The 27,946-nt window shown below is 40.4% G+C and overlaps 2 protein-coding genes across 2 annotated transcripts; both read left to right on the top strand.

The window, feature by feature from the left end:
• Positions 1 to 940: 940 nt before the first annotated feature.
• LOC139337347 (mucin-2-like) lies at positions 941 to 18,576 on the top strand. Its single transcript, XM_070971890.1, has 31 exons — positions 941 to 1,045; positions 1,361 to 1,601; positions 1,702 to 1,816; positions 2,657 to 2,747; positions 2,837 to 2,949; positions 3,034 to 3,247; positions 3,343 to 3,468; positions 3,886 to 4,003; positions 4,090 to 4,228; positions 4,338 to 4,433; positions 4,556 to 4,625; positions 4,744 to 4,881; positions 4,983 to 5,147; positions 5,240 to 5,334; positions 5,451 to 5,577; positions 5,666 to 5,909; positions 6,600 to 6,649; positions 6,761 to 6,855; positions 6,955 to 7,106; positions 7,219 to 7,357; positions 7,435 to 7,542; positions 7,618 to 7,797; positions 7,880 to 8,119; positions 8,242 to 8,398; positions 9,002 to 9,130; positions 9,254 to 9,404; positions 10,087 to 10,118; positions 10,569 to 13,024; positions 14,633 to 15,685; positions 15,977 to 18,346; positions 18,421 to 18,576. Exons 1-31 carry the CDS (start codon positions 961 to 963, stop codon positions 18,574 to 18,576), a joined length of 9,645 nt encoding a protein of 3,214 aa, XP_070827991.1. The 5' UTR covers positions 941 to 960.
• LOC139337453 (intestinal mucin-like protein) lies at positions 18,521 to 27,946 on the top strand. The gene is made up of 19 exons (XM_070972031.1): positions 18,521 to 18,668; positions 19,261 to 19,499; positions 20,357 to 20,528; positions 20,612 to 20,856; positions 20,969 to 21,152; positions 21,324 to 21,531; positions 21,626 to 21,804; positions 21,912 to 21,981; positions 23,263 to 23,393; positions 23,481 to 23,512; positions 23,595 to 23,763; positions 24,373 to 24,474; positions 24,588 to 24,628; positions 24,843 to 24,965; positions 25,629 to 25,730; positions 25,843 to 25,971; positions 26,214 to 26,253; positions 26,765 to 26,888; positions 27,045 to 27,946. The coding sequence occupies exons 1-19, from the start codon at positions 18,647 to 18,649 to the stop codon at positions 27,223 to 27,225; spliced, it is 2,493 nt and encodes an 830-aa protein (XP_070828132.1). The 5' UTR covers positions 18,521 to 18,646; the 3' UTR covers positions 27,226 to 27,946.

Here is a 27,946-nt window from a genome sequence, read left to right on the forward strand (position 1 = left end):
TAAGCATCCGCTTGCCTTACACTATATCTTCATTTATATCTCTCTCTATATATAGGAATAAAGGAAGCATTTCTATGAGTAAATGTTAAGGCTCAGTGTGTATGGAAAAAGCTACATGCCACACTGTCAGTAAACGTTTCACAGCAAATATTTAGTCAATGTGGTCCAGTGATTTAAAAATTTCACTTCAGTGGGAGGCTCATCCCATAACTCTGGTTCAGTGAACAAAGTACACATTTCTTGTTTAAATATGTCCTCATCTTCCTTCTGTGAAGACCAGGCCCTGAATAAATGTGCTACAGAATTAAAGCATACTGATACATGATACGTCAACATCCACTGTGTGGTAGTTCATTTTACAATATTTCTCTTGCTTATAAGATATACACTGTTCAAATAAATTAAACACTTAAACACATCGGATCATGCTGAATGAATTATTCAAGTTGGTCAGGCATCGTCCTGCACCAGGAGGAACCCAGGGCCCACTGCACCAGTGTAAGGTCTGACAATCGCTCTGAGGATTTCATCCCTGTACCTAACAGCTGTCAGGGTGCCACTGACATGGAGGTCTGTGCGACCCTCCCCAGGCTGTCACTGACCCACCGCCAAACTGGTCATGTTGAATGATGTTACAGGCAGCATAACGTTCACTACAGTGTCTCCAGACCCCTTAATTTCGTAGTAGTGTATGTTGCCAAAGATTAATGTAAATAGAGCTGTGGTGAGAGCATTTGATTGGATGCCACAGAGAGATAGAGGTGTTACACGGACGTGTTGGTATAAGCAGCTTCTTCATGTGGTGTGTGTTCTGGCTGTGATCTTAATGGAGATGAAAACCACAGTGGTTGACACCCAAAAGGCATTTATTTTTTTACCCCTCCTGAATTGCAAACACCAATTTAACTATATAACATGATGCTGACAGTGTGAGAGCAGTTGGCTTGACGATCCCTCTCAATGATCATGAGAACAAACAGGATGCCACTTAAATGGGTGATACCGTGGCTCACCCTCTGCCTGGGACTATCTGCGGAGGCCGCCGGTGAGCACACTCAATGGGGTACAAAGGGAGCTGCATGTATTACATCCAAGCTTGTGTTGCACTGTTAATCAAGTATAGAAGGACCCTATCCTGGGAGGAAAAAATGCTAAAAACAACCTTAAGTGTTCTTTTTATGTGCATACTTGTTATTATTGATATAAACACTTTGCTTTTGTCTGACATTATTGATGGTTTGCACTTAATGTTTAAATGTCTTTTTTGAGTCATGTTCAGACATTTTTTTCCTAAGGTGAAAGATATTAAGTCAAAAATACATTGTATGATATGAACAAATTTTTTTTCTCCACAAACTAGACCAGTTCTGCAGTACGTGGGGAAACTATCATTTTAGGACCTTGGATGGAGATTTCTATCAGCTTCCCTCCACTTGCAACTACGTCCTTGCATCCCAGAATAAGAAAAGTTATGACACTTTCAATATTCAGTTCCAACGGCAGGAGATAAGTGGGGTCACCACCATTAAGAAGGTCACTATAGAAGTGGATAGGGTTGTTGTGGAATTAGCCAACGCTTCTATTAAAGTGGCTGATAAACCGTGAGTCTGTTTGGATAATGCGACTTTTCACCAGCTCATCTAATGGTTACAGTGCTGTCTTGTTATCTTACTGGGATGATCTTTTTGTTGCTGCCTCCAGTGTCACTGTACCATTCAGACAGCCTGGCATTTCAATTGAAGAAGCTCTCTCCTATATTAAAATCAAGGCAAAGCTGGGTTTGAGTGTCATCTGGAACGGCAAAGACTCTCTCTGGGTATGTGTATTCATTGTGCCATCATACCTGATGCACCTACATTTAAATAATATCTTATATTGATTTGCTTTATTATTTTGATAACTCAACTCAACTCAACTCAAACTTTATTTATAGAGCACATTTAAAACAACCGGGGTTTACCAAAGTGCTGTACAGATTAAAAGGATAACTTATAAAATGACCCAAACAATGCAGCAATTACAATAAATAAAACAATAGTAAAAAAAAAAAACCTGACAGACAAGTGCAGACACTAGGCTTTTATGATACACTATATCTAGTTCTAGATTAGAGAATTGACTCAGGTGACTTTAAGATTAAGATTAATTGAAAGGGAAGCGATTGTGAGGGTTCAGTGTCTTGATCAGCACTTCTCGATTTTTTCCATCGATGACAAAAGTGAACTTACATTGTATCTATGAGAAAGTCTTTAAAGTATGACCAAATGCCACCAAAGTTAGTACTACCAGGGAAGCTGCAAAAAATGCATTTTGCATGCATTAAAAATGTTAAAGAGCACAATTCACAACCACTGGCTCAATCTCATGTCCTTAGGAAAGTTATTCCTGCAACTAGGAGCAGAAAGACGAGGAGAATGCGTTTAAGCATGACAGTTCATTCTTTGAAACAGTTCACATACTCTTGACTGACTCACACGCTGTGTATCTGGAGCTGACGTTTGATAAATTACCATGTGGATGTTCACACTTTTCATTCTTGTCTGATATGGTTGGGCGAAAAAAAGGCAAACGACTGCAGAGAAATGGTGCCGGTAGCTCAGGGAGTTCTTTGTCTTTTCTTCACTTTGGCCGAGTCTAATTTTCACCTGCTTCTAAGGTTGAACTGGATGCAAAATTCAAGAAACAGACCTGTGGCCTGTGTGGTGACTTCAACGGAGTCCGGATTGCAAAAGAGTACAGAACAAGAGGTAAATACTAGAAAGTAAAGCTTAAGACAAACTGCACAAAATCAGTCTTCACGTGTGTGAAACCAAAACTCTTTTCCGTTTCACTACAGAGGAGTTTGTAACTTCTGAAGAATGTGGGAATTCTCTGGTCTCTAATGTTGATGGTCAGACTGAAATCTGTAAAAGAAAGACCTCTACTGCCATGCAGACCTGTACTAATCAGGTATGTGAAAATTCTTTTGCTTCAGATAATTTTCTATATTACATTTAGGTACAATTTATATACATCATATACTTTGACCCACAGACAGACCTCTGTAAGAACCTGCTGTTAGGATCTGCATTCCTCAGCTGTAAGGGCCTGATTGATACTGACTCCTTCATCAAAGCCTGCGTGAAAGACCTGTGCTACTGCAGCAGCAACAACACTTCATGCTTGTGCTCAACAATATCAGAGTATTCCCGTCAGTGTGCTCATGCCGGTGGGAAACCACAGAAATGGAAGACAACGCAGCTGTGTGGTAAGAGTCAAAGCGTTTATGTATTCAAGCTTTGGTGTTTTCATTGTGTGTCTATCATTAGATTTTTTTTATTTATTTTTTTTCATGTTGAATAGCAAGCACGTGCCCTTTCAACATGGAGTATAAGGAATGCGGCAGTCCCTGTACTGACACCTGCAGCAACCCCCAGAGAAGCCAAGTGTGTGATGATCACTGCATGGACGGATGCTTCTGTCCATCTGGTGAGTTTCCAAATTTTAAAGCCTCCACAGCCCATACATAAATCTGGTATATGGCCATATATGTAAGTAACATATATGATATCAGTGTCCATATATGTCTTTCACCAATAGGTGAATATATATTTCTACATATTTAGAATATATATTTTAAAATATTACAAAAATGACCCTTTTTATATATGGAACATATATGTGGCACATATATGTATGGCATATTCAGCACATTGAAAAATATGCTAAAATGACAAAAATATTGTTTATGCTCTGTTAATTCAGCACAAATTAAGCATTTCAAAAGTCATTTAACTGTTCTCCCTGCAGGACTCTGCACACTTGTGACATATGGCTCATAGGATTTGCATTGTGAAGAGCAGTTTACTGTTGCCCTTCTCATCATATCAATATGTTTCTCCCAAGGGACTGTATTTGATGACATTAACCAAAGTGGGTGTGTTGCTGTGGACCAGTGTTCCTGCTTACACAATGGCAAGCCATACAAACCGGGGGAATCCTACTCGGGGCAATGTAAAAAAGGGTAATCACTTCACTACAATGTTTACATTTACAGCATGAGTATTTAAGGTGGTCCATCCAGTTGAAGTGACTGTGCTCTTTTGACAGTACCTGTATCAAGGGTGAGTGGCAGTATAAGGACTTGGGCTGTCCTGGTACCTGCTCTGTACTGGGTGGCTCCCACATCTCCACCTATGATGATAAAACATACACCTTCAAAGGAGACTGCACTTATGTTCTCACCAAGGTTAGGCACTTCACTGAATTCATCCTTTAAATGATTCCCAAACAAATATCCAATACTTTAATAAGCAAACAATTTCCAATTTAGCGTACTTTCATGCTCTTGATTTCAGGAAACCAATGGGACTTTCAGTGTCCTTGGTGACCTGGGTGAATGTGAAAAAGAAGCTTGCCTCACTGCAGTCACTCTGCTCCTGCCTAAACAAATGGTAATTCCACTATGTAAAGAAAGAGAAGACTTATTTATAGGATTTTTTCCATTTCATATCTTTTGAGTTGAGACTTACCCTGAAGTTTTTAAGTCACATTGTCATTTTTCCCCCCACTACAGATCATTGTAGTTGAAGCCAGTGGAAAGGTTTTATATAACAAAGAGATCTCTGAGCTGCCTCTTTTCATGGGTGAGTGGTTGGGGGCGGGGAGTGTGTTTCTTTTCCTATGAAATCACAAGGTATAACTGAGTTTGTACAAAGTAAAAACGTCTCTTTATTGAGTGTGAAAATGTTTTTCTGCCTGCAGACAAAATAACAGTCTTCAACCCATCAACCTTCTTCACTGTCATCCACACCACCTTTGGGCTTCATCTTGAGATTCAGCACACACCCACTATGCAGGTCTACATCAAAACCAGTGTTTCCATTAAAGGAAAACTCAGAGGTGTGTTTTTTCTCCTTGAGCTCTTGCTTATAGTGTAAAATATAGTCTGATGAATAGTGCAGTGAGTTAGGCATTAAGTCAAAGTCATTATCTTCATCCAGGCCTTTGTGGAGATTTTAATGACATGGAAGTTGATGACTTCAAAACCACAAATGGATTGATTGAGGGAACGGCTGCGACATTTATCAACACCTGGAAGACCAAAGCAACCTGCCTCAATGTGAAAAACACATTTAATAACCCCTGCAGTTCCAGCATGAACAGGGGTAGGTCCTGGACCTAATGCTCGGTATTTTAATATCATTCTTCACAGCACCCCACCAGTAAATATGTTTTTGTGGGTTTTTTTTTTTTTTAGAGGATTACGCCACTCACTGGTGTTCCCTGCTGTCAGACCCAAAAGGGAGTTTTGCCAAGTGCCATTCTGAAATAAGTCCAGAATACTATAAAACTGTAAGCTGTCATTTCTTCATGTATTCTATTTTCTATATATTCATGTATTTGTGTTATTTTACTCGTTTAACAACTGCACAGTGATTCAGTGAGCCTGTTGCTGCTTCTCTCTGCAGCTTTGTATTTCTGACGCCTGCTCCTGTGAAGACAGTGAAAAGTGCATGTGTGCTGCCATATCCTCCTATGTCCACGCATGTGCCGCTGCAGGTGTTTTCCTGACAGGATGGAGGGACAAAATATGCCGTAAGTTAAACCCAAACCATGTCGAATAAATGAAGTCCAAATTTATTTCTTGTGTTCAAACAGTAAGAGACCCTGTTTCCTTTCAAAGGGAAATATGCTAGCTGCCCTTCTACTTTTGTGTATGACTACCAAATGACAAACTGCAATCGCACCTGTCGCTCTCTGAGCCAGTCAGACCTGACATGTGAGGCTAAATTCACTCCACTTGACGGCTGCGGCTGTGCTGAAGGAACTTACCTAAATGAGAAGGAGAAGTGTGTGCCAGCCTCACAATGCCCTTGTTATATGGGAGAGACGGTGGTACACCCTGGGGAAATCCGTGGACAAAACTGGTGAGGATTTCAGTATTTCCAATAAGATTAAAGCAGAGTTGTCTTCTTGTAGGATTATTTTTGGGCATGTTATGGTTTTATTGATAAGCTGACAGTGGAGAGGTCACAAGAAACAAGAGGAGAGAGAGATGTAAGGTGTTTTGACAAGGAATATGTTAAACTTGGTCTTACTGAAAGTGAAGATTAAAATAAAAAACCTCATTATGTTGTATCCAGTGAAGAGGCCTTGCTTAAAATCTGGCTTGTTACTTGTTTGTTGACTTAAGAAAATTTATCATTATATTTTTCCAAGTTATTATTGCTCTTTTCTTATTATTAGGTCTATTTAAACATCATGCCATGAAATGATATGCCTAAATTTGTTCTAGTTGCTGATACAATGTTTTAATGTTGTTTTTTAAGCCAAAATTACACTTCTTGTTGGAGTGCTTCTTATTTAATTGGGTTTTAAGATCCATTTGCACTTTGTTTGTTTTTATTTTCATGTTGTTCCATAAAATGTGAGCAGAAATAAGGTCTTAGATTTGACTTCTTGTGTGTGTGAATTTACTCTTAAGGAGAATTGCAGATCCTAAAAATGGATAGACCATTTGGGAACTGCTGTCCTGTGTTGTTTTTGAGCCAAAACTATCAAGAATTAACATTTGTTCGTTTCTTTGTCCTCCTTGCCTGTCTTTCTATGCATTTCAGCTCCTGCCACAATGGAAGACTAAGCTGTACAGGAACCCCCAAAAATGAATGTGGGTACAAAGCACTCAGCTTGTCAGAGTATTCCTTCTATAGCAAAGCACAATATGAGCAACACCAAACATACAGTTGTACCCTGTGTAACACTCTATCATTGTCATCAGCATGCACCAGTCCAATGGTTTTCCTCAAATGTGCAAAGCCAGATGCCAAAGGATCAGAGTGTCAAAAAAGCTGCCAGACGCTGGACTCAGACTGTGTAAGACTGAGACACTGGTTTATGACTGTTGTTGACTGTTGTCTACATGTATATTAGAGCCAGATGACATGTTCAATACATTACTTTTACACTCTATAGGTCAGTAAAAAGTGCATCTCAGGCTGTGTGTGTCCTGCTGGCCTGGTGGCAGATAATAAAGGTGGCTGTGTTAAGGAGGAGCTCTGTCCCTGCATGTATAATGGAGAATCCTATAATTCTGGAGAGACTGTCACTGTAGACTGCAACACCTGGTGAGCCTTTTAATCTCTTCCACTCTAAACTTGTGCTGTGTCAGTTCATGGCTGTGTGCTCCTTCAATTGAAAATACATAACTTGACATAACTTCATCTGTTTAAATCACAGCACTTGCAAAGGAAGACAATGGAAATGTACACGTCATAAGTGTTACAGGGGCTGCACCATATATGGAGAAGGGCATTATGTTACTTTTGATGAAAAGAAATTCTCCTTCAATGGCGAGTGTGGCTACGTTTTCACTCAGGTAGAGCACAAACTTATATTAAGCCTTTGTGATCTGTCAGAAACCAGTGTCGTGATGCTGACAACGATATCTTGCAGGATTACTGTGGTGACGATACGAATGGCACCTTCAGGGTTCTGACTGAAAGTGTCCCGTGTGGAACAACTGAAAGCATCTGCTCTACTGCAATCAAACTCTACTTAGGGGTATGTAACACTACTATATGTGTTTAAAATGCTGCCTCAGCAGGACTACAAATGAGCATGTTTTGTTTCTTTCAGAACAAGGAAATTGTTCTTTCAGAGGAAAATGTCAGAGTTACCAAACGAAGCAAAGGGGCGGACATACCCTATCACGTCCACACTATGGGTATATATCGTGTCATTGAGGCAAAAAATGGTCTTGTACTGATTTGGAATAAGAAGACAACACTCATGATCAAACTCAGCTCCACATTCAAGGTGGGTGAGCAGATACACAGGTGTTTAGCTAAATATTACTCAGGTTGCCATTTTACAAATTAACTAGATCTTCTTATTCCAGGGAAAAGTCTGTGGTCTGTGCGGGAATTACGATGGAAATATCAGGAACGATTTCACCACCAGAAACAAAGGAGTTGTGGTTGAACCCCTTGAGTTTGGAAACAGCTGGAAATTGTCATCCAGTTGCCCTGATACAAAAGCACTAAAACCTCCCTGCAGTCTGTACTCACACAGGCAGGCATGGGCTCTAAAACAGTGCGGTCTTATCAGCGGTGACGTATTTGCCTCTTGCCATTCAAAGGTAAGAAAACTGCTGAGCAATGTCACGTGTCACGTGAAGTCATTCTAATGACTTTCTGTATAATTAACTAATTGAATATGATTTAAACTCCTCTTACATTTACAATGGTTTCTTTCAAAAAGGTGGATCACCGCAGCTATTATGATGCCTGTGTGGCAGACACTTGTGCCTGCAATATAGGAGGAGATTGTGAGTGTTTCTGCTCGGCTGTAGCAGCCTATGCCCTAGCCTGTAATGAGGCCGGAGCTTGTGTGAAATGGAGAACTCCAAAAATCTGCCGTGAGTGTTTTATTTGTGCTTCTGTGAAGAGATAATCATAAAATGTATGGGCAGCATCACCTTTGCCCTGAGTCCAAAAAATGTTGGGACACTTTATGAAACATCAATAAAAACAGAATGCAATCATTTGCAAATGAATTGTTTTCTGAAGTGTTCTGGAGCCCATGTAGTAACATCCTTTATACAATCATGTGTTCACAAAGTGGTGAACCTCGCTCCATCCTTTATTTGTGAACGACTGAGCCTTTCGAGGATGCCCCAATCATGATACTATCACCTCTTACCAACGAACCTATTTACCTGTGTTTGTTTCCACTGTCCCAACTTGTTTGAAATGTGCTGCTGCCATCAAATTCATTATAAACACATATTTACAAAAATCAATGAAGTTGAGGAGGTAAAACATTAAATATATTGCTTTTGTACTGTTTTCAATTGAGTGTATGTCAAAAAGGATGAGCAAATGATCACATTCTGTTTTATTTATGTTTACAAAACAGGAATCAGGGTTTTATAAAATATCATTTTATTATGAAGATGTTATTCATGACTAAGTAATCTTTTCTGGAATCTTGTTAATATTCATCTTTTTTGTTTCATCAGCTCTGTTCTGTGATTATTACAACCGTGAAGGAGGGTGTGAATGGCACTATCAGTCTTGTGGAAAAAAATGCATGAAGACATGCAGGAATCCCTCGGGAACGTGCTACAATCAAATTCCAGCTTTAGAAGGTACAAATGACATGGAAGCGATGTAGAGAGAGTTGATTGGCCATGCATGCTTTTTTTCTAGCAAAGCCAATGTGTTTACTGTCATGTTAATGACATTGGACTCTCAACATTTAACTTTTTAAGGCTGCTATCCCCGTTGCCCACCTGAACGATCTTATTTGGAGGAAGTTACCATGAAGTGTGTGTCAGAGGAGGAATGTGGCTGTTATGACAACAAAGGGAATCATTATAAAGAAGGGGAGCGCCTGCCTCCACAGGACAACTGTTTCAACTGGTGGGACACATTCCATATTATTAATACTTAAGAAATAACAAGAAATAACTTAAGAAATGAGTTGGTGCCAAAGTTAATCAATAACCCTTGTATTGTTTTTACAAAAGCTAACATAATTAGATAATGTATAGTCACATCATACTATCCTGTTGTGTCACTGTATTATAAACTAGATAGACAGATGACTATTTTTACATCCTTGATTTTATTTGTCATCACAAGCCATACTTTAGCCTTCTGCAGCTAGTTACTACTGTACTGCCATAACTAAAATTGAAATGGAATTAAGTCTGGAGTTTTACATGTTGTAACCTTTATTTCTTTAATTATTTTTAATAATTTTCTGAAATTATTTGAATCTTTTACATGGCAATCTGGGAAATAAATAGTTGCTTAACTTTCATATTGCAAAATTGCAACATAAATGCACCCCATACTTGGTGTTTTGTTTTATTTGATCTATTGTTTTTCATGGAACTGTGTGAACTGTTTTAATGTCACTAAAAGGCCTGTTGATTTACACTGCAGTAGCAATGTGTGGAATAACTTATTATAGGACCACTTTGATGTTGTCTGATAATTATGGTTGTTGCATAAAATTTAACCAGCATTCTGCACCATTATGGTGCCCTACATGTTTCTACATTGTGTTTAAAGTCCTCTTCTCTTATTTACCTTTCAGTACTTGTTCTTCAACAAAGGTGGAGTGCAGCAGTGAGTATGGTTGTGACTATCACTGTGATTGATTGTTGTCACTGAAACAGCTATCATAATGTATAGATTCATTTGAAAAGACTATAGTTTGTATTTACTGAAACAATAAAGATGCATTTAATTCTCACAGATTTGTTTCTTTTGCAGATTGCACTTGTTTGTATAGAAACCATACATACAAGTATGGAGATAAAATCTATGACACACATGATGGAGATGGAACCTGTATCACGGCTGTTTGTGGAGAAAGAGGAAATATTTCCAGAACCATGCAGGCTTGCAATGGAACAACAACCACCCAGACACCAACAACAACAACACTCTTTGTTTTTGACACAAACGGTAAGAATAAGAGTCTTCAAAAATGCACAGCATAGTTGTGGAAGATTTTTTATAGGCAGATTTTAAAGTCAGCTTGATGATTAATCTTTTATTTTTTAAAAACCACAGGAACAACCACAATGACAACTACAGAAAAACCCACAACAACCACAACCACAGAAAAACCCACAACCACCACCACGACCACAGAAAAGTCCACCAGAACAATCACAACCACAGAAACAACCACAACTACAGAGAAACCCACAACAACCACCACAGAAACAACCACAACCACAGAAATACCCACAACAACCACAACCACAGCATCACCCACAACGACAACAACCACAGAGAAACCACCAACAACAACCACAGAAACAACCACAACTACAGAGAAACCCACAACAACCACCACAGAAACAACCACAACCACAGAAATACCCACAACAACCACAACCACAGCATCACCCACAACGACAACAACCACAGAGAAACCACCAACAACAACCACAGAAACAACCACAACAACCACAACCACAACCACAGAAACAACCACCACCACAGAAAAACCCAACACAACACTTGCTGAGTGCTTTGTTTGTAAGTGGTCAAATTGGATAAACAATAACTACCCTGACCGTAATCCAGATGGTGGAGATTATGAATCCATTGAAAACATCACTGATCCAAATCTGAGTGTTTGTAGAAAACCTCTGGAGATAGAATGTAGAGCAACAAAACTCAAAGTATCTTTTGATAAAGCAGGACAAAAAGTAAAATGCGATCCAGCAGTTGGACTGATGTGTCGTAACAAAGACCAAGAATTTCCCAAAATTTGTTTGGATTATGAAATCCGAGTCAAATGTTGCATTAACAATTGTCAGACTTCCACCACAGTTACACCTTCAACAACCACAACCACAGAAGCAACTACAACCACAGAAACGCCCACAACAACCACAACCACAGAAACACCCACAACAATCACAGAAACAACCACAACCACAACCACAGAAGCAACCACAATCACAGAAACACCCACCACAACAACAACAACCGCCACCACAGAAACAACCACAACAACCATGACCACAGAAACGCCCACAACAGCCACAACCACAGAGAAACCCAGAACAACAACCACAGGAACAACCACAACCACGGAAAAACCCACCACAACAACCACAACCACAGAAACAACCACAACCACAGAGGAACCCACAGCAACAACCACAGAAACAACTACAACCAGAGAAACACCCACAACAACCACAACCACAGAAACACCCACAACAATGACAACCACAGAAGAACCCACAACAACCACAACCACAGAAACACCCACAACAATCACAGAAACAACCACAACCACAACCACAGAAGCAACCACAACCACAGAAACACCCACCACAACAACAACAACCACCACCACAGAAACAACCACAACAATCATGACCACAGAGAATCCCACAACAACCACAGAAACACCCACAACAACCGCAACCGCAACCACAACCACGGAAACGCCCACAACAGCCACAACCACAGAAACAACCACAACCACAGAGAAACCCAGAACAACAACCACAGAAACAACCACAACCACAGAAAAACCCACCACAACAACCACAACCACAGAAACAACCACAACCAGAGAAACACCCACAACAACCACAACCACAGAAACACCCACAACAATGACAACCACAGAAGAATCCACAACAACCACAACCACAGAAACACCCACAAGAACCACAACCACAGTAACAACCACAACCACAGAAACACCCACCACAACAACCAGAGAAACAACCACAACCATGGAAATACCAACAACAACCACCACCACAGAAAAACCCAACACAACACTTGCTGAGTGTTTTGTTTGTAAGTGGTCAAATTGGATAAACAATAACTACCCTGACCGTAATCCAGATGGTGGAGATTATGAATCCATTGAAAACATCACTGATCCAAATCTGAGTGTTTGTAGAAAACCCCTGGAAATAGAATGTAGAGCAACAAAACTCAAAGTATCTTTTGATAAAGCAGGACAAAAAGTAAAATGCGATCCAGCAGTTGGACTGATGTGTCATAACAAAGACCAAGAATTTCCCAAAATTTGTTTGGATTATGAAATCCGAGTCAAATGTTGCATTAACAATTGTCAGACTTCCACCACAGTTACACCTTCAACAACCACAACCACAGAAACAACTACAACCACAGAAGAACCCACAACAGCCACAACCACAGAAACACCCACAACAGCCACAGAAACACCCACAACTACAACCACAGAAACAACCACAACAACAGAAACACCCACAACCACAACCACAGAAACAACCACAACAACCATGACCACAGAGAAACCCACAACAACCACAGGAACACCCACACCCACCACAACCACAGCCACAGAGAAACCCAGAACAACAACCACAGGAACAACCACAACCAGAGAAACACCCACAACAACCACAACCACCAAAACACCCACCACAATAACCACAACCACAGAAACACCCACAACAACCACAGAAAAACCCACAACAACCACAACCACAGAAACACCCACAACAACATCCACAGAAACAACCATCACCACAGAAACACCCACAACCACAACCACAGAAGAACCCACAACAACCATGACCACAGAGAAACCCACAACAACCATCACCACAGAAACACCCACAACAACCACAACCACAGAAAAATCCATCACAACAGCCACAGAAAAACCCACAACAACAACAACCACCACCACCACAGAAAAACCCACAACAACCACAACCACAGAACAATCCACAACAACCATGACCACAGAAAAGTCCACCACAACAACAATTGAAGTTGTTACAAATGCAGTGGTTACGACAACACAATTAACAGCACCTCTGGTTGGGACTACGACACCCACAACCACAGAAACACCCACAACAACCACAGAAGAACCCACAACAACTACAACCACAGAAACACCCACAACAACCACAGAAAAACCCACAACAACCATGACCATAGAAACACCCACAACAACATCCACAGAAACAACCACCACCACAGAAACACCCACAACAACCATGACCACAGAAGAACCCACAACAACCATGACCACAGAGAAACCCACAACAACCACCATCACAGAAACACCCACAACAACCACAACCACAGAAAAACCCACCACAACCACCACAGAAAAACCCACAACAACCACCACCACAATAACAACCACAGAAAAACCCACCACAACAACCACAACCACAGAAACAACCACAACAACCACCACCACAGAAACAACCACAGAAACACCTACAACAACCACAACCACAGAAACACCCATAACAACCACAGAAACACCCACAACAACCACAACCACAGAGAAACCCACAACAGCAACCACAGAAACAACCACAACCACAGAGACAACCACAACCACAGAAACAACCACAACCACAGAAACACCCACCAGAACAACCACAACCACAGAAACAACCACAACCACAGAGAAACCCACAACAGCAACCACAGAAACACCCACCACAACAACCACAGTCACAGAAACAACCACAACAACCATGACCACAGAGAAACCCACAACAACCACAGAAACGCCCACAACAACCACAGAGACAACCACAACCACAGAAACAACTACAACCACAGAAACACCCACCAGAACAACCACAACCACAGAAACAACCACAACCACAGAGAAACCCACAACAGCAACCACAGAAACACCCACCACAACAACCACAGTCACAGAAACAACCACAACAACCATGACTACAGAGAAACCCACAACAACCACAGAAACACCCACAACAACAACAACAACAACAACCACAGAAACACCCACAACAACCATAACTATAGAAACAACCACAACCACAGAAACAACCACAACCATAGAGAAACCCACAACAACAACCACTGGAACAACCACAACCACAGAAATAACCACAACAACCACAACCACAGAAACACCCACAACAACATCCACAGAAACAACCATGACCAGAGAAACACCCACAACAACCATGACCAGAGAAACACCCACAACAACCATGACCACAGAGAAACCCACAACAACCACAATCACAGAAACACCCACAACAACCACAACCACAGAAAAACCCACCACAACCACCACCACAATAAATACCACAGAAAAACCCACCACCACAACCACAGAGAAACCTACAACAACAACCACAGAAACAACCACGACAACCACCACCACAGAAACAACCACAGAAACACCCACAACAACCACAACCACAGAAACACCCATAACAACCACAGAAACACCCACAACAACCACAACCACAGAGAAACCCACAACAGCAACCACAGAAACAACCACAACCACAGAAACACCCACCACAACAACCACAGTCACAGAAACAACCACAACAACCATGACCACAGAGAAACCCACAACAACCACAGAAACACCCACAACAACCACAACCACAGAAACGCCCACCACAACAACCAGAGAAACAACCACAACCACAGAAATACCCACCACAATCACCACCACAGAAAAACCCAACACAACACTTGCTGAGTGCTTTGTTTGTAAGTGGTCAAATTGGATAAACAATAATTACCCTGACCGTAATCCAGATGGTGGAGATTATGAATCCATTGAAAACATCACTGATCCAAATCTGAGTGTTTGTAGAAAACCCCTGGAAATACAATGTAGAGCAACAAAACTCAAAGTATCTTTTGATAAAGCAGGACAAAAAGTAAAATGCGATCCAGCAGTTGGACTGATGTGTCGTAACAAAGACCAAGAATTTCCCAAAATTTGTTTGGATTATGAAATCCGAGTCAAATGTTGCATTAACAATTGTCAGACTTCCACCACAGTTACACCTTCAATAACCACAACCACAGAAACAACTACAACCACAGAAACACCCACAACAACCACAGAAACACCCACAACAACTACAACCACAGAAGAACCCACAACAACCACGATCACAGAGAAATCCACAACAACCACAACCACAGAAACAACCACAACAACCATAACCACAACCACAGAAGAACCCACAACAGCCGCAGAAACAATCACAACAACAACAACCAGAGAAACACCCACAACAACCACAACCACAGAAAAACCCACAACAAGAGCCACAACCACAGAACAACCCACAACAACCACGACCACAGAAAAACCCACCACAACAACCACAGAAACACCCACAACAACCGCAGAAAAACCCACTACAACCACAACCACAGAAACACCCACAACAACATCTACAGAAACAACCACCACCACAGAAACACCCACAACAACCACAACCACAGAAGAACCCACAACAACCATGACCACAGAGAAACCCACAACAACCATCACCACAGAAACACCCACAACAACCACAACCACAGAAGAACCCACAACAACCATGACCACAGAGAAACCCACAACAACCATCACCACAGAAACACCCACAACAACCACAACCACAGAAGAACCCACAACAACCATGACCACAGAGAAACCCACAACAACCATCACCACAGAAACACCCACAACAACCACAACCACAGAACAATCCACAACAACCATGACCACAGAAAAGTCCACCACAACAACAATTGAAGTTGTTACAAATGCAGTGGCTACGACAACACAATTAACAGCACCTCTGGTTGGGACTACAACAACCACAACCACAGAAACAACTACAACCACAGAAGAACCCACAACAACTACAACCACAGAAACACCCACAACAACCACAGAAAAACCCACAACAACCATGACCATAGAAACATCCACAACAACATCCACAGAAACAACCACCACCACAGAAACACCCACAACAACCATGACCACAGAAGAACCCACAACAACCATGACCACAGAGGAACCCACAACAACCACCATCACAGAAACACCCACAACAACCACAACCACAGAAAAACCCACCAGAACCACCACAGAAAAACCCACAACAACCACCACCACAATAACAACCACAGAAAAACCCACCACAACAACCACAACCACAGAGAAACCTACAACAACAACAACAACCACAGAAACAACCACCACCATAGAAACAACCACAGAAACACCCACAACAACCACAACCACAAAAACACCCATAACAACCACAAAAACACCCATAACAACCACAGAAACACCCACAACAACCACAACCACAGAGAAACCCACAACAGCAACCACAGAAACAACCACAACAACCACAGAGACAACCACAACCACAGAAACACCCACCAGAACAACCACAACCACAGAAACAACCACAACCACAGAGAAACCCACAACAGCAACCACAGAAACACCCACCACAACAACCACAGTCACAGAAACAACCACAACAACCATGACCACAGAGAAACCCACAACAACCACAGAAACGCCCACAACAACCACAGAGACAACCACAACCACAGAAACAACCACAACCACAGAAACACCCACCAGAACAACCACAACCACAGAAACAACCACAACCACAGAGAAACCCACAACAGCAACCACAGAAACACCCACCACAACAACCACAGTCACAGAAACAACCACAACAACCATGACTACAGAGAAACCCACAACAACCACAGAAACACCCACAACAACAACAACAACAACAACCACCACCACAGAAACACCCACAACAACAACAACAACAACCACCACAGAAACACCCACAACAACCATAACTATAGAAACAACCACAACCACAGAAACGCCCACAACAACCTCAGAAACAATCACAACAACCACAACCACAGAAACAACCACAACCATAGAGAAACCCAGAACAACAACCACTGGAACAACCACAACCACAGAAACACCCACAACAACATCCACAGAAACAACCACCACCACAGAAATACCCACAACAACTATGACCAGAGAAACACCCACAACAACCATGACCACAGAGAAACCCACCACAACCACCACAGAAATACCCACAACAACCACCACCACAATAAATACCACAGAAAAACCCACCACCACAACCACAGAGAAACCTACAACAACAACCACAGAAACAACCACGACAACCACCACCACAGAAACAACCACAGAAACACCCACAACAACCACAACCACAGAAACACCCATAACAACCACAGAAACACCCACAACAACCACAACCACAGAGAAACCCACAACAGCAACCACAGAAACAACCACAACCACAGAAACACCCACCACAACGACCACAGTCACAGAAACAACTACAACAACCATGACCACAGAGAAACCCACAACAACCACAGAAACACCCACAACAACCACAACCACAGAAACGCCCACCACAACAACCAGAGAAACAACCACAACCACAGAAATACCCACCACAATCACCACCACAGAAAAACCCAACACAACACTTGCTGAGTGCTTTGTTTGTAAGTGGTCAAATTGGATAAACAATAATTACCCTGACCGTAATCCAGATGGTGGAGATTATGAATCCATTGAAAACATCACTGATCCAAATCTGAGTGTTTGTAGAAAACCCCTGGAAATACAATGTAGAGCAACAAAACTCAAAGTATCTTTTGATAAAGCAGGACAAAAAATAAAATGCGATCCAGCAGTTGGACTGATGTGTCGTAACAAAGACCAAGAATTTCCCAAAATTTGTTTGGATTATGAAATCCGAGTCAAATGTTGCATTAACAATTGTCAGACTTCCACCACAGTTACACCTTCAACAACCACAGAAACAACTACAACCACAGAAACACCCACAACAGCCACAGAAACACCCACAACAACTACAACCACAGAAGAACCCACAACAACCATGACCACAGAGAAATCCACAACAACCACAACCACAGAAACAACCACAACCACAGAAGAACCCACAACAGCCGCAGAAACAATCACAACAACAACAACCAGAGAAACACCCACAACAACCACAACCACAGAAAAACCCACAACAAGAGCCACAACCACAGAACAACCCACAACAACCACGACCACAGAAAAACCCACCACAACAACCACAGAAACACCCACAACAACCGCAGAAAAACCCACTACAACAGCCACAGAAAAGTCTACTACCACAACAGCAACCCCAGAACAGACCACTTCTGAAACTCCACGTGTGACACCTTCTACTCAGTCTTCAACACCAGGCAGAACAACTTTATGTCTCTGCAAGTACATGGATCAAATATTCTCTCCTGGTAAGTGATGGGCTATTGTCATCAGCTGTTGTTCTTATTACCATTTTAACTTTTTGGTCATAGACCTGACCAGCAACTTGGTACACCTGATCAGAACAGACCACTGTATAACAAGTTTACCTTCCGGGGTCAAATCCTGTTTGCATTGAGATCTATTAACAGAGTCTAAATTCTGTGTTGGCCTGTTAATGTGATGTATATGCTGTAAATACATTAATTAGCTTTATTTTACTCACAATAGAATAAACACAGACAATAAAATAAAATGATGCCTGCATAGTAACATGATGATGATGACCACAATTGGCAAGTTTGGCCACAACTTGCATCCCTACTGATGCCTTTGGCCAAAAAAACATATTTAAACGTATTTATACAGGAACTATATGTGATATTGTAGAGAAAGATTTTAATCAAGGATCCATACCATATACTTTACATTTAAGTGTCCATTTGGATTACCATTAATGTGGTTAGAATCGTATTCAGAAAGGTTACATTACAAAGGGACACCTGTAACCTCAGCTTTTGTCTTGTTTTTTCACATCATTAATCATTTTTATCTAACTGCCTTGGTTTTATTCTCATATAGGCAGCTTCATGTACAACAAGACTGATGGATCAGGCTGGTGTTTCACTGCATATTGTAATTTGACATGCAGTGTTGAGAAGCTTGCAAGGCCATGTCACTTTACTACTCCACCAGCTCCTACCACAACCACAACAAGCTATGCCACTACAACACCAACTGGCTCAACAACAGCCAGTATAATTACAGTTACAACAGAGAGGCCTTTCACAGACTGCACATATCTGAATCCACCCAGAAAGGTATTTGAATTTAATTATATAAAGCTGTAGTTTAAAGGTTTAGATGATCTCAAAGATCCAGTGTGTAGAATTTAGGGGATCTACTGACATAAATTGAAAATAATATTTATATGTTTGTTTCTTTTATGTACCTGACAATGGGAATCATTGTGTTTTTCATTACATTAGAATGAGCTCTTTATGTCTACAGAAAGAGTGGGTCATCTTCCAGCGAGTCATCACCATGTTTCTAGTGTAACCCAGAGCAGACAAACCAAATACTGACTCCAAAGAGGGCATTTCACATTTTTAGCAGCTCCCATAAGGGAGGGTGAGCAAGGGGGTATTCAGTTGGCTGCAGTCTGCTACCTCACCACTAGATGCCACAAATCCTACTCACTGAACCTTTAAGATACAAATGCTGTCATTCTGTACTGACCCCAAAATCAGTTAGGACTGCTTAAGTTTTATCTTAACTGACTTCATTTCCAGGGTCTCTATTCTGAGAAACCCTGAAACCTTTAATTGAAGGGAACGCACTTGTAATGCCTATCCTGTTACTCTGAAAAATATCAACACCAACATGCAATAACACTTGATAAATTCAACATGCAATTACTGATTAAGTTGAAATGCCTCTAATACCGCCATATTATTATAGCTAGTAGCTGCAGAATATTTGAACAAAGGTCAATGGTTGTTTAATTTAATTTCATCAGATCCTTCCAGCAGTATGTAAAATGAAAAAAAATTCCTTGTTTCCTGAATTACATTCATTATACATGTATATGTTGTGTATGTGTGCACCTTGCAGGCTCAAACATGATATTTATTTTACTGGTAGCAGATTTCTAAAAGTACTATTTTGGCCTTTACAGGATGGTGAGAGCTGGCATTCAGACAACTGCACCACACAAAAATGTGACAATGGTAAAGTGATAACAGAACATGTGCCATGTAAACCAGTGACTGAGCCTGAGTGTGAAAATGGCCTTCCACCAGTTAAGGTTTATGATGAAGCAGGCTGTTGTTTCCACTATGAGTGCAGATGTAAGTTCAGGCTAACTACAATTTACACAGTTTTTCTTTGATGTGACCAGTGTGCCAGTGTAACCTCTGTCTAATATTTGCAGGTGTTTGTGCCGGCTGGGGAGATCCTCATTATGTGACATTTGATGGCCAGTATTACAGCTTCCAGAAAAACTGCACATACATCCTGGTCAAAGAGATCATTCCTAAACACAATTTTACAGTTCATATCGACAACGAAAACTGTGATGCCTCTGGGACTGTGACCTGTGTAAAAGCCTTGATTGTGTATTACAAGAACTATGAGATTATTCTTGCAATGGATCAAACCTCAACAACCAAGAACGTGGTAAATCTTGTCACAACAGACTGTCTTAACCTACACTCAAATATATTTACATGACATGCAATGGTAATGATGATTAAAAATGTTTCCCTTGAACAATGTTGGAATTGTTTAGGTGTACGTCAATGGCAAGCAGGTATTCCCAGCCCACTCTAATGATGACTTCATCATAACACGATCAGGAATTAAGCTGGTTTTGAAAATCCCGGCAATTCAAGCAGTTGTGACGTTCAAAGGCCTTTTTTTCAGAGTTGACTTACCATTTTCCCTTTTCCACAACAACACGGAGGGACAGTGCGGTAAGTTGTTCTTGGAATAAACACGTTGAATAGCAACTAAGGCTGCATGTTATGTTCATAGATTAAACTATATGAATGGTGGTAGATTCTATATGAAAATGCCAGTGGATGTGCCAAATGTGGCAACACGTGGGTTGTAATATCTGTCATGTTGATCTTTACTTTCACAAGGTAACTGTGACAACAACAGGAAAAACGACTGTAGATTACCAAATGGCCTGATTCACCCTCAATGCTCTGAGATGGCATATAAGTGGCATGTACGAGATAAGAATAAGCCATATTGTGAGAGGCCACCTCCTTCTTCTCCACCTCCAATAGAACCAACACCTACACCACAACCCTGCAAACCTGATATATGTGAAATTTTGATAAGCAAGTAAGAATTTACGTAATAAGCATGAACGCAATATGTCAATTCTTGCTGGAGTATCACTCAGTTTAACAGCCTACTTTCCTTCCTGTGCATTAAGGGTGTTTAAGGCATGCCACAAAGCAGTGCCACCACAAAACTATTATGAGGCCTGTAAATTTGATGTTTGCCACATTCGAAATTCCACCATCGGTTGTTCCAGTATAGAGACATACGCCACACTGTGTACTGAAGCGTCTGTCTGCGTAGACTGGAGGAATGCTTCCAACGGACAGTGTGGTAGGAGAATTTTGTTTTAGTAGAAAGCAAACAATTTTATTATCAGATGTCCAGATTACCTTTTTTGTCATCATTTTAATGTTTCAATCTTCTTTTCCTTGTTGTAGAATATAAATGTCCAGAATATAAAGTCTACAAGCCTTGTGGGCCAACTTTTGTTCCAACTTGCAATGCAAGGTAATTGATCACTTCTATTTAGCAATATCATAACTTAATTCATGTCAGCAGCTTGTGATTTAACAAGGCTAAGAGTCTATAACCATGTTAGCAGCTCTGAGCGGCTGTACTTAGGCTGTACAGACTTGGGCTGTACCTGTATGACAAAGGTAACATGCTGATGTTAAACAGTGATGTTTACCATGATCATTGTTTTTGGTTAGCATATTAGCATGGTCATGTAAAATAATTAGCACTATACATGAAGTACAACTAAGGTTAATCAAAATATAATTGGTTTTGGACTTGATGGCACAAGATGAACAGTCATTACAATTAATCCTGTAAGGGGGACACATTTCTGTATCAAATGGTACTGCAGTCCATCTTATGATTGTTGAAGCATTTCACAAACATCAACCTCATGGTTGCACTAAAGCAGTGTTTCTCAATTCCAGTCCTCGGGGACCCCTGCCCTGCATGTTTTAGATGTTTCACTCCTCCACCACACCTGATTCAAATGATCAGCTTGCCATCAAGCTCTGCAGTGGTCTGATAACGAGCCACTCATTTGAATCAGGTGTGTTGGAGCAGGAAACATCTAAAACATGCAGGACAGTGGGGCCTGGGGACCGGAATTGAGAGACACTGCTCTAGAGGGAAAGTCATGGATCACCGGTGTCATACCGCAGGATTCAGACCCCGTTTACACTTAGGGAAAACGCATATGTTTTCATGAGGTTTGGCCTCTCGTTTACACGCAAACTGAGTTTTTTTCACGGAAAACAATCATTTTTAAAAATTCCGGCCAAAGTGGAGATTTCTGAAAACGCCGATTATTTGTTGCCGTGTAAACTGGGTTAAATGGCGTTTTAGGCTCCGAAACGTCACAACATGAGACCGAAAATACTTATTGTCATGTGAGCGACCTATGTTTACACTCGCGCCCATAGGTTTGGCATAGTTATGATACGCTCGACAGCAGATTTATCCAGGTTCATGTAAACGACAACATTTTTGAAAACGATCTTGTGTGCATGATGTTATTTTTGAAAACGGAGGGGCTAAAATATCCATTTTCCAAAATACCCTGCTACGTGTAAACGTACAGTCATTCTCTGGGGACCATGACTGTACAAAATTTCATGGCAATGCATCAAATAGTTAATAGTTAATAGTAGACTGACAGACCAACACTGCTATCTTCTCAAATGGACACTTAAAATTAACACTATATACTGATATGAACAAGTTCTGAAGTTATTATATGTGTTTTTAACCATCAATTGTCCTCATACTTAGATACAATGAGAGATATGCACAAAAATGCCCAGGAGAAAAAGACAACCAGAAGATGCAATTGACGGAGGGATGTTTCTGTCCTGAGGGGATGACTTCATTCAGTATGAACTCTGACGTCTGTGTCTCCTCCTGTAAGAGCATTTTCTGTTGTGAAGAAAAATCCAATGCTTTGTGAATGAATGAATGTACGGGTAAACTGATTGTTTTTATTGTTTAAGGTTGTACTGGACCTGATGGCCAACCTGCACAGGTAAATGCTACAAGACGCTAATTCTCACTTTTCACAGAGTTTTCTTGGCTGTTGCATTAGCTGTGCTTCATCCCTAAAACAGTTCGGTAAGACCTGGCAGAGTGGCTGTCAACAGTGTGTTTGCGATAAGGACAGTGACACTGTTCGGTGTGAGCCTCTCACATGTCCCACCCAAGAACCACTAACCTGTACTGGGGAAGGTGAGGTGTTGGTGAATCGCACAGTGGACTGCTGTGACAGACTGGCATGTGGTGAGTGATTCAAATTACCACACCTGCATCTCCTGACATAATGTCCAAACACAGACAGATTTGATCTTTTCACAATTTTACACACATTTATAGACCAGTGTACTCATCATGGGGAGTACTGCTCAGCATGTGTATAATATCTTCTTGATTCTTCTGTATTACAACATTCTAAAATAACATTCAGTTGCCAGTTTATTAGGTACAACTTAGGTACACATACTGTCCTTCAACTGGACAGATTTGGAAATATTGAGTGTATGAGTGTAATCATTACTGATTATTATACTATACTGTATGGTATACTGTAAACAGTGACATGCAACTCTGTTTAAATACTGCAACAAAGCAGGCTTTTCTAATCGTGTACAGCCTATATACATTAACATGAAAAATAGAATATGACATGTTAACCTATATTAACTAACAAGAATGTTTGCATTGAAGTTTAAAATTTTTTCACAATTAAGGGACCCTTTTTTTTTACGTGGCTATGTAGCAAGTAATCACCTATTTGAATGTAATCATTTTAGTTACTGTATTTAACATTTTTTTGTAATCTTATGTGTTATACTCACCAACCCTGATCATGTCTCACCTTTCAACCAACAGAATGCGATCGGCGCCGCTGTCCGTCACCGATGCAGAGGTGCCCGCTGGGATTTGAGCTGAAGGTCAATATGTCAAAAGACAGTTGCTGCCCCTCTTACCACTGTGGTAAGCTGGTTTCAGTTACATTTACTGTCATAATTATTGTGTGAAAGACACAAACAACCCTAAGCTTAAGCCTTTAATGGGATCATATTTGTTAACATTCTTTCATTTAGTACCCAAAGGCGTCTGTGTCTTCAATGATACTGAGTACAAGGTAAGGAGTAATGTCCTGTTTATATTTTGAATGTACCCTATTAAGACTATCTGATTGTAGAAGTGTTACTAAAAAACTGCAATCTTTAAACTAAGTAGTCTATAGATTAGATATAATCTTAAGAATAATATTAGAATAATACCATTCTTCTGTATTTTCACTCCATTATCACACCTGTATGACATTTGCTTTTCTGGCATTTTATTGTTTCCAGCCCGGCAAGGAGTTTGTCAAAACCCCATGTGAATCATGCCACTGCAATGACACCCAGGATCCCAGGACCAAGCTGAATGTTTTTCAGTGTCGCATTAAATTGTGTGACAGACAATGTCCAGCGGTACTTTTTCAATATTGCAGTTTTTAATCATAGTAAAGTTATATACTCTCTCTCATATGCTCATATGCAAGAAGTGTACCTCTGACCTGTGATGCATAGACTAGTTATTTATGTGCACTTGATGATTGGTCAGAAGTGTGGTCTTAAATACAGGTGTTAACTCATGATACCACTGCACAAAAAGTTAAATAAAGATACAAAACAGATTTTTTTTTTTTTTTTTTTTTTTTTTTGCTCAAGGTTGAGACATCTGTCTCTGAGATTTCTGCTGCCATCCAAATACAATGAGGATTAATGAATTTTGTAGCTTTTCTACTGAGGACTTAACCATTGTTGACAGTCTATTCTGTCGATTACCCAAAGTAACATGGACATTGAAATCGATGTTGCTGTTGAATGCTTTAAGGAAAAATGTAAGTGTTTTTAGCACCAAAAACAAAACTGCATTCACCTCAGCTCACCAGAAATCTCAGAGATCTCAAACCTTCACACATTATAATGGCAACGTACCACTTGGGGTGTGTAAATTAAAACTTGAGTTTTCATTTGGATTAAACTGTCCTAAGGGATGAAAGTATTATGTCAATATTACTAATTGCTAATCATGTGTAAACTTAACTTGATTGAAGTTGCAGACCACATTGATTTGTACATGTCTTGCAGGGCTATGGGCTTGAACACCAGCCTGGACAATGTTGTCCAATATGTAAAAAGACAAGCTGTATTGTTGAGGTCACAGGCCACACTTCTCCAATAATTATTGAAGTAAGTATAGCATACTGGAAAATCCTTCAGAATCAGTGTCTGTAATGTTGAATTGTGGTATCAGTCAGAATAATATACGATCACTCATTGAGCTCTTCTACACTTCTGACAGCCTTCTGCATCTTGGTCCCCACCAAATGACACATGTATTAAGTATGATTGCCAAAAGGTGAAGAATGAGTTGATACTCTCGAAAAAAGTAATAACGTGTCCTGAGTTTGATCCAGAGAAATGCGTTCCTGTGAGTATAATGTAGTTCTGAAAGGAGCTTGAATTCTTATTTCTGCCAGGTAAATATCTTTGTTAATAATTCTGAACTGATGCTGGCTTATCTTACAAACTGTACCTCAAAGAGTTTCACATCTGTCACATACAGTGAGTTAACAGTTAAAATATAAGGGATATAAATACAAATGTGGACATTTTTGTACTGTCACTGTTGTTTATCTGCATATGTTACAATCCTCATTGTCTATATTACAGGGAACTGAACAAAGTGACGCGAACGGTTGCTGCAAAAAATGTGAGTATGAATTAATAATTTTAATTCACATTGCACAATATTAAATCATACTTTTTAAGAATGCAGTCACACATAGATATAGACCTTTACAAACCTCATCCACAACTTTTAAAAGTAAGTTTCATATCCCCACAACTCAAAAATGTACTTTTCTTATATTTATGTCCCCTAAAATGTCTGATCTTTTCTGTATGAGTTGTATCAGGGCAACATTTGTCACTGTAGAGGAGAATTCCTCAGTAGAGGAGGCCAATCACTGTCTGATATGCAAGTAACTGCCAATGAGCAAGTTCCCAGGCATGCTTGGTTGGTTATCAACATCAGCCAACCCAGGATGGCCATGGTGAAATTATTGTTCATGATCCATTTTCCGTCAACCAACCAATTTATTAACCAATTCATTGTTTCATTCTGTATTTTAGATTCTTTATTTTGCATTTTGCATTATGCAATGAAATAACGCGTGTCATTTTTGCAGCAAGATGAAAAGATGCTCATTTGTTATTCACAGGTACTCTTCGTGGCGGCTGTGAAATGAGGAGGAAAACCACCTATCTGAGGGCGAATAATTGCAAGTCAGTGAAGCCAGTGGAAATCACATTCTGCAAGGGATCCTGTGGATCGTCCTCATCAAAGTAAGAATCTGAGTGATACACAGAACAAACTACTTACTAAATGAGGTTAAAACCACATGTTCAGTTTTCATTTGAAGAGAAATGTTTCAAATGTTTGTTTTTACATTGAACAGCAGGTGACTGATACTGATCCTGTCTGAAATTTTCTGTTTACAGGTACTCTGTGGAGAGCAACAGTCTGATGCATTCATGCTCATGCTGTCAAGAAATGGCCACCAGTAAGAGGGAGGTGAAGATGAAGTGCTCTGATGGCAGCATGATAACGCACTCCTACATTTCAGTTGACAAGTGTGGCTGCAAAGCCGCTGAGTGTCCTGAGAACACCACAGACGAATGAAAAACTCAGAAAACTACGTTTCATTGAAGAGAAAATCTTTGACTAGCATACTCTTTTAAGCTTTAACAATTCCTCTCAAAAATCTATATCTATAGAAAATCAAAACTCAATGTGTGAAGACCACCAAATACTCAACTCTGTGCATTCAGCAGCCACAAATAAGGACAAATAAGTTCAACCGTTTAAACAACAGGGATGTTGTGGCCTGAAATTTCCAACACCACTGGAAATAAGCTCTTACTGTGAGAGTACTTGTCATCGCTTCCTCATCTATTCTCCGGGAGGCAGGTCTGCATAAAGCCCCATGATGACAGCACATACTTGGGTCTCTTTATAACTTCTGAACAGGTTGTTCCTTTATACTTAAAACTTTATGGTGTTTTCTTAGAGGGTGTTTCTCTTGCTTTTACTTACTTGAGAGATAAAAGACACAAGAATGGCTTCAGATATACAGCGTTTTGCAGCAGTACTTTAACAGTCTTTGCAGGGAAAACGGATTATATTTGTGGTAAATGTGGAAGATTTAAAACATGGATTTGAATTTGAAAAGATTGTTGAGCACAATTTCTAACACCATCAACATGAGTTATCTCACAGCACATTGGATGTCTAAATAAAAGAGGGTAAAGAAGATCTCAACCACCTTTGTCCAACATCTGATGTGTCTGACTTCTGCAAATCTGAACATGTTCAGTATCATTAAAGCTCACATGTTTATTGA

Source organism: Chaetodon trifascialis, chromosome 10 (genome assembly GCF_039877785.1).
Source record: "Chaetodon trifascialis isolate fChaTrf1 chromosome 10, fChaTrf1.hap1, whole genome shotgun sequence".
In the NCBI taxonomy this organism is placed as follows: Eukaryota; Metazoa; Chordata; class Actinopteri; order Chaetodontiformes; family Chaetodontidae; genus Chaetodon; species Chaetodon trifascialis.